The 13048-nt window shown below is 53.4% G+C and overlaps 4 protein-coding genes across 4 annotated transcripts; 3 read left to right on the top strand and 1 right to left on the bottom strand.

Moving 5' to 3' along the window:
• Positions 1-870: 870 nt before the first annotated feature.
• On the top strand, positions 871-3092 carry GTS1 (the record flags this gene model as incomplete). Its single annotated transcript, XM_049252210.1, has 4 exons — positions 871-1105; positions 1197-1219; positions 1263-1307; positions 1368-3092. The coding sequence occupies 4 exons, from the start codon at positions 871-873 to the stop codon at positions 3090-3092; spliced, it is 2028 nt and encodes a 675-aa protein (XP_049108714.1).
• Positions 3093-3721: 629 nt separating this feature from the next.
• Positions 3722-6208, bottom strand: GPI10 (glycosylphosphatidylinositol anchor biosynthesis; the record flags this gene model as incomplete). The annotated part of the gene is made up of 4 exons (XM_049252209.1): positions 3722-5183; positions 5244-5581; positions 5650-5880; positions 5993-6208. The coding sequence occupies 4 exons, from the start codon at positions 6206-6208 to the stop codon at positions 3722-3724; spliced, it is 2247 nt and encodes a 748-aa protein (XP_049108713.1).
• A 502-nt stretch (positions 6209-6710) lies between these two features.
• On the top strand, positions 6711-8269 carry CAR2 (ornithine aminotransferase; the record flags this gene model as incomplete). The annotated part of the gene is made up of 3 exons (XM_049252208.1): positions 6711-7247; positions 7315-8016; positions 8078-8269. The coding sequence occupies 3 exons, from the start codon at positions 6711-6713 to the stop codon at positions 8267-8269; spliced, it is 1431 nt and encodes a 476-aa protein (XP_049108712.1).
• A 1559-nt stretch (positions 8270-9828) lies between these two features.
• On the top strand, positions 9829-12984 carry YOR1_2 (ATP-binding cassette transporter yor1; the record flags this gene model as incomplete). Its single annotated transcript, XM_049252207.1, has 2 exons — positions 9829-10194; positions 10267-12984. The coding sequence occupies 2 exons, from the start codon at positions 9829-9831 to the stop codon at positions 12982-12984; spliced, it is 3084 nt and encodes a 1027-aa protein (XP_049108711.1).
• Positions 12985-13048: the final 64 nt, after the last annotated feature.

Genomic DNA, 13048 nt, shown 5'->3' with positions numbered 1-13048 from the left:
GAAAAAGGAGGATGCCTTGACGGACGAAGCAGAGTCAATGATATACAGAGTATACGAATGAAACAATGCTGTTGCGGGGGCAGAGGCGTCGATGCTCCTAGTCTGTCTGGGATCGAATCGATGCTCGACCGATCAGCCGACACGGGGGGAGGGGCCGCGCTCGAGTTCGTGCGATGCGACGTGAAACAGCGTGCCTGACAAGAGCAGAGCTTGATCTTAAGCTGGCCCTGCCCACTTGGTGCGGCGGGGAGGCTGCTGGGCGGGCGCAGGCTAGCTAGTAGCAGGATCTGACCAGCGACCCAGCCGGCAGCCCATCCATCACCCATCAGCCAGCTGTGGTGAGTGAGTGAGTGAGTGTAAACCCAGGCCTGGAGCTGGACGGCGCAGAAGCAGGCGTCGCAGCGACTCACGCATTATTGCTCGACAGCTCGCCGCGCCAAGCACGGCCGTCTAGACTCTCCCAAGCGTGGCGTAGTCAGTTAGTTAGCCAGGCTGGGCTGCGCTGCTCTCGTGTTCACTCTGGCCTGCCGGCCTGCCCAGCGCCAAAATTTCCCATCCCACATCCCGTCGAACCTGTTCGTTGTCTACACCGCAGAGAGAGCGCGCGCGCGCACGGCCGGATTGCAATCCCAGCGCGCAGCCGATGTGCAGCTCGCTCCCAGGCAGCGCGTCTGTTGCAGTCCTGGCGAGAGACAGAGAGATCGCCTGCACCCCCCCGACAACCACCTTCTTGGCCACAAACCCGGTCAGGGCTCGCTTCAGGAGAACGGCCTAACTAGTTAGTACGTTAACTAGTTAGTTGGTTGGTTTGCCCGCCCAACCTGCACACTTCCATCACCCTCGCGCGACCCGCCTCCCCGACGCCCGACCATGGCGTCCGCTCTGAGCAAGCGCCAGCAGGCGCGCAACGAGAGGGCCCTGCAGGACCTGCTCAAGTCCGTCGCCGGCAACGACCGCTGTGCCGACTGCCACGCGCGCAATCCCGGTAAGCTTTCCCGCGGTGAACAGCCCACTGTTGGACCCCCCCTTCAAACAAACAAAGAACCCCTCGGGCTGACTGGTGCTGCGCTGTCGTCAATCGTCTCTAGCATGGGCAAGTTGGAATGTGAGTGTCTTGCCGCCCTCCCCTGCCCGCCGTTTCGTGACACCATCACCCGCCCTGTCCCGCCACTGGAGATGGCTGACATCTTATCTAGCTCGGCGTCTTCCTGTGTATGCGGTGCGCTGCTCTGCATCGCAAGCTGGGGACCCATATTTCCAAGGTCAAGTCCCTGAGCATGGACAGCTGGTCCCAAGACCAAGTGGATGTGAGTTGGGAAAAGACTACAATTCCTGCCTTGGACCGCTACTGACATCGTGCCCTCAAGAATATGAAAAGAAATGGAAACGCAGTAGTGAATGGCATATACAATCCCAAGAATATCAGACCCCCTATTCCCATCGATGCCGACGAAGCCGATTCCGCCATGGAGCGCTTCATTCGTCAGAAATACGAATCCAAGGTCCTCGAGGACGGGAAGCCCAAAATCCCCAGCAGAGAGGACCCAAGCTATATCAGCAAGCCTATTGAGGACTCCCCTCCTCCCCTGCCACCAAAGCCTAGCCGACGGTTCGGATTTGGCCTTCGATCGTCTTCTTCGCATTCTGGCTTAAACAAAGCATCACCCCGTCGTGAATCATTCGGCTCCACTTCGATCTTTTCCAATAATAAGCCGTCTCGGTCTCTTGGGTTCAACGTCGATGATTCGAACGGTTCCTTCGAAACGAAGCTGGGAATTTTGCGGAATATGGGCTTCCCCGATGATAAACGGAATGCAACAGTTCTCAGAGGGTTAAACGGTGACGTGGACCGGACGGTGGATGCCCTTGTGAGATTGGGAGAGCGTTCAGGGCCAACATCGAGGTCCCGCACTCCTGTTCTCAAATCACCCACCAGTGTTAAATTCCCTGATACGTATGACTGTACTGCAACGCCTATGAGCTCCACCAACCCATTTGATAAAATGGGTTCCTCTTCCTCACGAAGCTCCGCGGGAATATCGATAAATCGACGGGAATCACAAGGTAGTAGCATTGAGGAGGTGGCTGCGAAGAAGCAAACTTCTTATAACCCATTCGACGTACCACCTCCACAGTCCAGTGCCGCTCCGTCCCTGGAGCAGTCTTTTCAAAATCTGCAGGTATCTCAGCCTTTGTTTCCAAACATGACAGGGGGCTACCCTAGTCAACAGGCTCAAGCTTCACTAAGGATGCATCAGCAGTGCATGACGCCGCCCGTCACCATGACGTCCCAGGGCGCGTTCACAACAACCCCTGGGGCTATCAATGGCGGCCATAATCCTTTCTTCCAGTCCCCTCCACCTGTGAACAGTGCTGCAGGGACATTTGCGCCCCCAGCGCAGAATCTATCTCCTAGCAACCCTTTTTTCTCACAAAGCATGCAGAGCAACTTCCAACCCCAAATTCCTAATTCACACTTTGCCCAGGCCAGCCCTGCTCATGATGGATTCCCACTTCAGCATGCTAACACCATGCCTATTATCTCAAACTCTCCCTTCTACACGCCCCAGCAACAGCAACAGCAACAGCAACTGGGGCACCAGATGCCACAAAGCGCTCCGATTACTCCCATACACTCTTCCCCCGTCCCATATTTCCAAGGACAGTACAGCCAACAAGCACCACAACCACAGCCCTTTCAACCTCCACAACCCAGCCGCATGGACAAATCAAGCATCCTTGCCCTCTACACCTTCTCCAAACCCCCGCCAACCATCCTCGAACAACCACAACAACAGCCCCAACTCCAACCTGACCCCACCACCGCCCCCTCCCAACCGCCCTTCAACCAGCCCGCTCCAGTCCCCAGCAGCGCACCACCGGTTAGCCATAACCCCTTCTTTACTGCACCAAACGCCAATGCTGCCCTCCCCCCGGCCACCAATCCTGGCATGATGGCCAGCGCCAAAAACGGCAATGTACCGTTTGTCCGGTCCCATATGAGTCAGGAGAGCATGGACATTCGTCGGGCGCAGAATGGACGGCACAGCCCTGATGTGTTTGCGAGTTTGAGTGCGCGGTATGGGCAGTAGAAACTTATTCAAAAATTGTTGTAACTCTGCAACGATGACCTGTCTTTCTTAACTCTTTCGTTCTTTTACATTATCCCCCGGACTTTTTGTATTTTTCATGTTCTTTTTTTCTCCACGCGGGCACTTCACGTCTGAACACAACTACATATTTCCTTTTCTTTTTTGGGATACTTGACCGGCATAATTTGTATTGTTCTCTTCTCCGCATATCCATTTTTTCTTTTCTTCCATGTATTTTCAAGCAGATACATCATTTCTTTCTCAAGTAGCATATGCATGGGATTTATATACTTATTTTTAAGAGATACCCGTACCTTCACCTTCGCTTTCTCGAGCTCTCACTGCAGCATCTACTCTTTCCTTTCTGCTTAGAGAATTTGTACTCTGCTAATATTCGGAATTTGATATATCGTATTTCTTAAATAGACATCGCGAAAATATTTCGTGATCAAAGGTTCTTAGATTTTAGCCGAAGGTCGCTCTCATATCAATCTAAAAATCAAAAAATATTAAAATAAAAGGAAGAAGATTACGTGTATATGTACAAGCCGAATCGGAAAAAAAAAAATAAAAAAGAAAAACAGAGGCGAGATTAGCATTATATAAATGTCGCATCCTGGGCCCATGGCTCATGACCATAGATCCGACGACTTCGGCTCCGACCTGTCACTTAGAATCTTATCATACCACGCCACCATCACATCAGACCAAGACAGCTTTTGCCTTTTCACCCACGGCCACGACCACGACCACGACCAGCGCCACTGGGTAGTCTGCGAGCCTCTATTCCACAGCCAATTTGCCGCGAACGACTTACTAGGCGGGCCCCAGCTCCAGCCTCTAGGAAGCGACAGCGACGGGAGCCATCGGCGGGCTTTCTTCCCGCTCCAGACGTCGGCGCTTTCTTTCCCCAGCTGCTCGAGGATGGCGTCGAACTGCTTGACCTTGCTCTTCATGAGCGCCTCCCAGCCGTCTTCGTGCACGTGCAGGCGTTTGTTTTTCTCGCGCCAGTCGCGCTGCACCGCGGGGTCGAGGCACCACACCACCATGTCCCCCTTGCGGCGCCAGTCGTCGTGCCACGCCGTGTTCCAGGTGCGATAGCACTCCGCGTACGACGAAGCTCGTAACAGCGAGCCCATCGAGGGCTCGAGCTGGGCGAAAAACACGAGATAGTCCGGCCAAGGGTGCTTGTCCTCTGCGATGGCGACCTGGGTTGGGTATTTGGTGTGGTAGGTGGGAGCACGCGGGAAGGCTCGGAGCCCGCCAATCATGTTCTGCCGGAGAAATGCGGCTGGATCGGCGTAGAACTGATCGGCTTCATCGAGATAGGTTTCACGCTGCGAGACGTTGAGGTTCACGGGGGGTTCACATGACAGCGCCCACGCAGTGATGGTTGGCGATACCAGGTGAGACCTCCACGGAGTGCTGTGACATGGCGTTAGGAAGCCGACGGTGAGGCCCTTGGAGAACACGACCGGGGAGGAGAAGTGGGATACAAGAGGCGGTAGCGGGCGAGATCTGTCGGCGTCGATTTGCATAGACACCCGGTCATCTTGGCGTCTTATGTAATCAAGCACCTTGACGGGCCCAGAAGCATGAGACTGGGTGGTGTATAGCGCAATGACCACGTTCACCAGGACAAGAAAGGCAAGCAATAATTTGCGCGGAAAATACGACCCTGAGGCAGAAAATACCGCAGGGCTGAAGAAGCTTTCCAAGGCTGGTGCCGTGAGGATATGCAAGGGTGGCAGGAGCGGGTAAATAAAACGAACTTCTTTGTGAGATATAAACGAAAGGATCGCGGGCATGGCGATGCAGACAGTGGCAAGCTGCACTCGAATCGATGTCTGAAGCTTGTTTGATGCATTCGCAGGGGTAGTGAAGGCGCTCCAAAACCCCGCTATTGTAAATGGTAAAGCGGTCGTTAATAAGAGTGGGTATCCCTGCGAAAGATAATAATGCCAGTCGTTTCTCCCGTAGAACACTGCTAAAGATTGAGCAACATTGTAGTACAGGAATTTGAGCGGGGGCACAGTCCAAACTCCATAGTAGACACGGTCGGCGAAAAGGGCCAACAAAAACACAGAGAAGCTAGGCCATGTCAGTATCTATCACGGTAACTGGTATCTCCAAGGTCGAAGTTTAACATACCCACAGCCTGTGGCTTCTCGTATAAGCGTCACGTGCTTGATTGACAACAGTCCGTCGCGAGGAATGGTCTTGAAAACGGTGCAAACGACCAGGGAGAGCCAGATAATGAGATTCGTAGGCCGCAAGACGCATGCAAGGGCCGCCAGCACCAAACAGCTCCGCAAATGGGCCAGTGTCCGCGTGCCATCGGGCTGGGGGGTTTTGACTTTGCGATCAGATACGCTCCAACCCCAGGGCCAGTAGCATAGCGCCGCAATGGTCAACGTAGTCTCCAAACAGTTGGAGAAGGTTCGCGTGGAACAGAACCACTGCCAGGGGCTCAGGATTGTCAGACCGAGCTAGAGGAGAGGGCTACTGGTTAGCAGGCCGAATGAAAGCGCCGCATGCGGGCATGCTGCGTCCTTACCGTCCACCACGCGTGCCAGCTGTCCTGGCCAAAGGCCCGCTCAGCCAGCCGCCAGGTGTAGTAGTCTCCCAGCGCTGCAACGATGCCCTGTGTTGCTTTGGGGGCCGCGATCAAAAGATCGGCGCGACCCAGCGGCGACAGGCGGGCGTAACGACTGAGCTGGTCGGCAATCGAATACACGGCGGCGAAAAGATAGGGGTGGAGGGCGGATCGGAGGTGGTGCTTCCATTCCTAGGGGAACAGCATTCTGGTCAGCCTGTTCAGTGTGCTTTGTGTCCTTTTTTTTATTTTTCTTCCTTTTTTTCTTCCTGCAGCCCCAATCGAAAGCGAGGGGTCAAGTTACCCAGGTGATCCAGGCGCCGGACCCGCGGCCAAAGGCGAGCTGCCATGCTGGCTCCAGTGACTGGAAGAACTCGTCGGGCTGGAAAAAGGTGTTGACGCACAGGGCATTTAGAATTCGAAAGGCGACGAGGAAGAGCAGCAGGTCGCGGGCGGCGATACGACGGCGGGCGGGCGCCGGGCGGCCAGACAGACGAGGGCGTGAGGGCGACGAAGCCATGGCCGGCACGCGCTCGTCGCTTGAAGGCGGAGGAGGATTGGGGGGGGGAGAAAGTCAGTCCGGCGAGCGCCAATGACGACGAGGGCAAACGGGCGTGAAATAGCCGGACAGCCAAGGTTTTGTCTCCGCCGGCTGGGCTTGGGTCAGATGACGAATGCGCGCGCAGTTCCGCCCGCCAGTGATTCGTGGGAGCGGCCCAAGTCGAGTGTTCCTTGCTCGTCGGTGGAGCGCGCGCCGGGGACCGCTTGCACTTAGCGGTCTAGCGGGAAGGATACCATCGGATGCGCGCCCGAGCCTGGCGGGCGGCGCGCGGGTTATAAAAGGCCGCCCGGGGCTACCTCGCCGCGAGCCTCCTGCCCTCGCTCCAGCCCCCCCAAACCCCAGCGCCCACGCCCCCGGACCCGCCCCCCGGAGACCCCCCGCAGCTCTAGGCCTCCGCCCCTCCACGCTCTCCCCCCCGAACGCCGCTTCCCCCCCCCCGCGCCCCCGCTCCCCTCCCGCCATGTCCCCCATCGCCACCCCCCAGTCCGCACCTCCCAGCTCGCTCACGCCCTCCAAGCCAGACCTCAACAAGCCCGCCGCCATGCCGTCCGCCCAGTACCACGCCGCGTCCACCTCCGCTGCCATTGACGCAGAGCACCAGTATGCCGCCCACAACTACCATCCCCTCCCCATGGTCTTTGCCCGTGCCTCCGGCGTCTCCGTCTGGGACCCCGAGGGCCGCCACTACCTGGACTTCCTCTCCGCCTACTCCGCCGTCAACCAGGGTCATTGTCACCCGGAGCTGGTCAAGGCCCTGACCGAGCAGGCCGCGACGCTCACGCTGAGCTCGCGGGCCTTTTTCAACGATGTCTTCCCCAAGTTCGCTGAGTTCGTCACCAAGTACTTCGGTTACGACATGGTGCTACCCATGAACACGGGCGCGGAAGCCGTCGAGACTGGTATCAAGATTGCCCGCAAATGGGGCTACAAGGTCAAGGGCATTCCGCCCAATGAAGCCCTCGTGTTGAGCGTGGCCGACAATTTCCATGGCCGGACTGTTCGTCCTTCCTCCCCCCGCCCATGCCTGTAGTCCAAGACGCTGACCCGTTCTCTCATCCTCTCAGTTTGCAGCTATCTCCATGTCCACTGACCCGGAATCCAGGGACAACTATGGCCCATACCTTCCTAACATCGGCAGCACGATCCCCGGAACCGACAAGAAGATTGCCTTCAACGACAAGCAGGCCCTCCGGGAGGCCTTTGAAGCCGCAGGCCCCAAAATCGCCGCCTTCTTAGTGGAGCCCATTCAAGGAGAAGCCGGCATTGTCGTCCCCGACGACGACTACCTCAAGGAAGCCCGTGCCCTCTGCGACAAGCACAATGCCCTGCTCATCTGCGATGAGATCCAGACCGGCATTGCCAGGACCGGAAGACTGCTGTGCCAAGAGTGGAGCGGTATCAAGGGAGACCTGGTCCTCCTGGGCAAGGCTATTTCGGGCGGCATGTACCCGGTTTCTTGCGTCCTGGGTAGCAAGGATGTCATGATGACCATCGAGCCTGGCACACATGGTTCCACCTACGGTGGAAACCCACTGGGTTGCGCCGTGGCCATTCGAGCACTGGAAATCATCCGTGATGAACAGATGACTGAGCGTGCTGAGAAGATGGGCAAAATCTTCCGAGACGGAATTGCCGCCATCCAGAGCCCAATTGTGCAGACTGTCCGTGGCCGTGGACTGTTGAATGCCGTGGTTGTGGACGAGAGCAAGACGGGAGGCCACACTGCCTGGGATCTGTGCATGCTCATGAAAGAAAAGGGTTTGCTGGTAGGAGACTTTCCGAGTTATTTTGTTTGTTCTAGAAGTTAACGTCCTTTTTTTTCAATAGGCCAAACCCACTCATCAGAACATCATCCGATTCGCACCCCCATTGGTCATATCCGAAGAGCAGATGAAACAAGCACTAGGCATCATTGAATCTGCTCTTATGGAGCTCCCCACCCTCAACGGTGTCGAAGAAGATCGAATTATCCCAGAGTCCGAGAGACACTTCAAAGTTTCCGACATCGACCAGTGTTAGATGATTCTAGCAAGTCCTTTTATATGTTTTAGCCTCGGGGTTTCCCTCGATTCGTTACGGGAGAGTTTGAGGATTGCAAGAACTAATATTGATGAAGTAATGACACGTTATTTGGCCTTCGTGCTAGATGATTTTGAAACAAAAAAACAGCTCTATTGATCTCTTTTTGTTGGGATATGGAAAAGGCGTCACCCGACTCTCGAATTGAGTCGGTGCGGGTGGCATATCTTGCTGGTTCCTGGGACAGGTCGCCTTGCGTGTTGTGCATGGGTCGGCCCTGTTCTTTCAGATTACTGTTTGGCGGCTCTTCGCCCTGCACCGGGAACAGCGAAGGGCATATATAATACTAATTTGCTGGTACTAGCTTGACATACGCCTGTGGTGACAGGCCGCTCCCCCTTGGTTCTTTTGGCTAGTTTTTGTATTCTTTATTGGCCTCCGTTGTATATATATACCTATAGCACAAATATGGAAATTTTGGACTTGCCATTGGGAAAGGCCGTCGAACATGCTTTGAGATTATTCTATGCTGTTATTCGCTTCAACCACCTTGAACATACCCAACAACAAAAAGCAAACATCAGGACCCTTCGTATGATCGCAGTCTTTACGGATCTTGGCCCTTCTTGGTGAAAGCTTGTCTTTCCTGCCTGGACTGAGGGGGGAGCCGAGGCCCTTCAGTGCACCGGGCTTCAACCGGCTATGACTGATGCGTTGTTTCTTGGGATGACTAGAAGAGCGTCGTACTTTCTTTTATATATCCCGCACCCCCGGACGGCAGCGTGGGAGTTGTGTTTCATCAGTGCTACTTGGCCACGTCGGCCTGAGGAGGAATGAATTGAGCCGACCGCAGCAAGGGTGTCTTATTTCCTAGCTCCGCACGCCTGCCGACGAAACGCTATTATAACTCCGTGAGCGGCCCAGTCATCAAGACCGAATTACAAACCTGCGGCAATTCTTATTTTTTTTAACGTTTCTGCCGAGTCTTTTTTTTCCTGCCTAAAATCTCGACGCTCGCGCCCCGACCTGGGCCCTTGTGCGCTGCAATAACCCACACCGGCTTTTAGAACTCGCCAAACGCCCTGGTTATAAATCATCAATTCTGACAAGTCTGTCTGTCCGAAGCCGTTAGCTTCCGTCGCCAGCCTCGTGGGTGGCCGGGTCTGGAGCAGTACCGCGGATTAACGAAAGCTAGGATTAAGCCCAGGCAATCACGCCGCCGCCTTCATAAAAGTGCGGACGTGGGCGTTCAGCCGTGCATAACTAACCCAGGCACTCTCGGGATAAATTGTGTTGAATGCTGACAAAATACTTTTTTTTTCCTGGTGTAATTTTTTATTTTCTTTTGAGCTTGAATAAATATGCTTTGGGCGATATCTTCTGCTTGACAAAACGAAGTCCACCATGCTATTACACTGGCCGCCCTGTCCATTTTTAACCTGCGAATTCTGTGAATTGTTGGACCATTTTCGGGCCTGCGAGCCTTTGACGTCATCGGATAACGCGGCAATTTTTCCTGCGCCGCCGATACCGACTTGCATGCAGCGAGGCCAGACAACATGACTGCTGCATCACCGGACGGTGACGAGAAACATGCCCATGGCGGGGACAAGCCCCCCGCCGGCCCGCTGGACGCTGTGTCCCTCAGTGGAGTTGTGGTCGATAACAGGCCGAGTATCGTTGCCAGCCCGAATCAAGAGAAGGATCTACAAGGCAGTTCCTCAAGGCTAAATGTTGGTAGCCAGACCAGCATGGCGAATGGCTCTTCGGCGCCGATTCAACGCAAGACAAGGTGGTACTCGAAGTTCGACCCCTTGAGGCTCCGAAAGCTCCCCCCAGTGCCGAAGGAGCGGACGCCATCCAAGGAATACAAAGCGGGAATTTTTAGCGTCGTCACTTTCCAATGGATGGGCTCACTGATGATGGTGAGTTTCTTTTTCAACTAACCCCCTGTGAGAACCTTGGGCCTATTGTACATTTACTAATACGTGACACAGACGGGCTACCTACGTCCGCTTGAGCTGCAAGATATCTGGCTAGTTAACCCGGACCGGGCGGTTGATGTTATATCCGACCGATTGGACGCCGCCTTTAAGCGGCGAGTCGACCGCGGAGATCGGTACCCGCTCCTTTTTGCCATCTATGAGACGTTCAAATTCGAATTCTGGCTTGGAGGCTTCTGTCAACTCTTCTCGTCTCTATTACAAGCTTTCACTCCATTTTTGACAAGGTATCTAATCGCCTTTGCCGCTGAAGCTTACAATGCGAAAATTAGAGGCGTCTCTGCCCCACATATTGGGCAAGGAGTTGGTATTGTCATTGGCATCTGTGTCATGCAAGCCCTTCAAAGCGTATCGACGAGCCAGTTCTTCTTCCGAGGGATGATGGTAGGAGGTCAATCTCGTGCTGCTCTTGTAAATGCCATTTTCGCAAAGGCCACAAAGCTCTCAGGTAGGGCCAAAGCCGGCGGCAAGGAACTAGAAAACGACCCTAATGACGAAGAGCTTCAAGCAGCAAAGGATGGAGTCCTGAAAGAGATATCTGAAAAGAAAAAGGGGACAAAGAAAAAAGCAAAACTGTCAGCCAAAGCCGCAGCAGAAATTGCCAGTGATGGGAGCGGATGGAGCAACGGGAAGATTGTTGCTCTGATGAGTATCGACACCGACCGTGTTGATAAAGCTCTTGGGCTATTCCATATGATCTGGACAGCTCCACTTGTCATTCTTGTCGTTCTTATTCTTCTCCTCGTCAACATTGGCTATAGCGCGTTATCTGGATATGGCCTGCTCGTCCTGGGCGCGCCATTACTTACTTTCATTATTAAGTCCCTAATTATTCGACGGCAACGTATTAACACAATAACCGATCAGCGAGTTTCCCTAACGCAGGAAATTTTGCAAGCCGTTAGGTTTGTCAAATTTTTCGGGTGGGAGAGCAGTTTCTTGGGTCGATTGAAAGACATCCGAGCCCGGGAAATCATTGCTGTTCAAATTGTTATGTCTATTCGAAATGCGATCTTGTGTGTGGCTATGTCACTTCCTGTTTTTGCTGCTGTGCTCTCTTTCATTACCTATTCTCTCTCAGGCCACACACTTTCACCTGCGCCGATTTTCTCCTCTCTTGCCTTATTCAACACACTTCGTTTGCCGCTCAATATTCTACCATTGGTGGTCAGTCAAGTAACAGACGCTTGGACGGCAATTTGTCGAATTCAAGCGTTTCTTCTTGCTGAAGAACAAAAGGATAGTATTCAGTGGGATGAGAACTTGGAAAATGCCGTGGAGCTCCAAGATGCTTCATTCACATGGGAACGATTACCTACTGTTCCAGACGAAAAAGAAAATGAAATGAAAAATCGAAGCAAGGCAAAGAAGCATCTAGACACGTCCAGTTCTGGTGTAAAACAAGTGAGTGACGGCGAGAGTTCTGACATTCGAAGCCCAACCGAGCCATTTCGTCTCTCCAATTTGAATTTCACTGCGGGCAGAAATGAGCTCCTAGCAGTCATTGGGACTGTGGGCTCTGGAAAGACATCGCTTTTAGCTGCCCTTGCAGGAGATATGAGAATGACGGGCGGTGATGTAACAATGGGTGCCTCACGAGCGTTCTGCCCCCAATATGCGTGGATCCAAAACGCAACACTAAAGGACAACATTCTTTTTGGCAAAGAATATGATGAAAGTTGGTACAATGAAGTCATCGATGCTTGTGCCCTTCGCTCAGATCTCGAAATGCTGCCAGTAGGAGATCAGACGGAGATCGGTGAGCGAGGTATCACCATATCAGGTGGGCAGAAGCAGCGCTTGAATATTGCCAGAGCTATTTATTTCGATGCCGATCTTATTCTCATGGACGATCCACTATCAGCTGTGGATGCACACGTAGGTCGTCATATCATGGACAATGCGATCTGTGGTCTGCTTAAAGGTAAATGCCGGATCCTCGCTACTCATCAGCTACATGTCCTCAGTCGCTGTGACAGAATAATCCTGATGAATGACGGCCATATCGAGACGGTGGACACTTTTGATAACCTCATGCGTGATAGTGAAACGTTTCAGAGGTTAATGGCGACCACATCCCAGGAAGAGGAGAGAGAAGAGGAAACAAAGGAAGTGGTTCAAGATGAGGTAGAAGAAAAACCGGCTGAAAAGGCCAAGCCTGTCAAGCAACCAGCTATGCTTATGCAGCAGGAGGAACGCGCAGTGGACTCCGTGAGTTGGAAGGTCTGGTGGGCATATATCTCCTCGTTCGGCTGGCCCATCAATTTTCCCCTTATCGTCTTTTTCCTGCTTCTCTGCAACGCTGCGAATATTATGACTAGTTTGTGGCTTGCCTATTGGACTTCGAGAAAATTCAAGCTGCCTGATAGCGAGTATATGGGCGTGTATGCGGCAATAGGTGCTTCTCAAGCGATCTCCATGTACGGCTTTTCCACCATTCTCACGACCAGCGGCACCAACGCCAGCAAGAAAATGCTGCAAAAAGCCATGACCAGAGTTCTAAGAGCCCCGATGTCATTTTTTGATACAACTCCACTTGGGCGCATTACCAATCGCTTTTCGAAGGATATCCACACCATGGATAACGATTTGTGCGATGCTATGCGTATTTACTACCTAACATTAACGATGATTCTTTCCGTTATGGTACTTGTCATTGTCTTTTACCCCTTTGTGAGTATACCACCGCCCTTGAGGAGTTATCAAAACTAACAGTGTGGCGTATAGTTTGCCGTTGCTCTTATTCCGCTTCTAGTACTGTTTCTTTTGGCTGCGA

The sequence above is a fragment of the Ophidiomyces ophidiicola genome (genome assembly GCF_022830035.1).
Source record: "Ophidiomyces ophidiicola strain CBS 122913 chromosome Unknown scaffold_10, whole genome shotgun sequence".
Taxonomy (NCBI): domain Eukaryota; kingdom Fungi; phylum Ascomycota; class Eurotiomycetes; order Onygenales; family Onygenaceae; genus Ophidiomyces; species Ophidiomyces ophidiicola.
The sequence above is the reverse complement of the archived record's forward strand: the minus strand, read 5'-3'. Positions and strand labels throughout refer to the sequence as shown.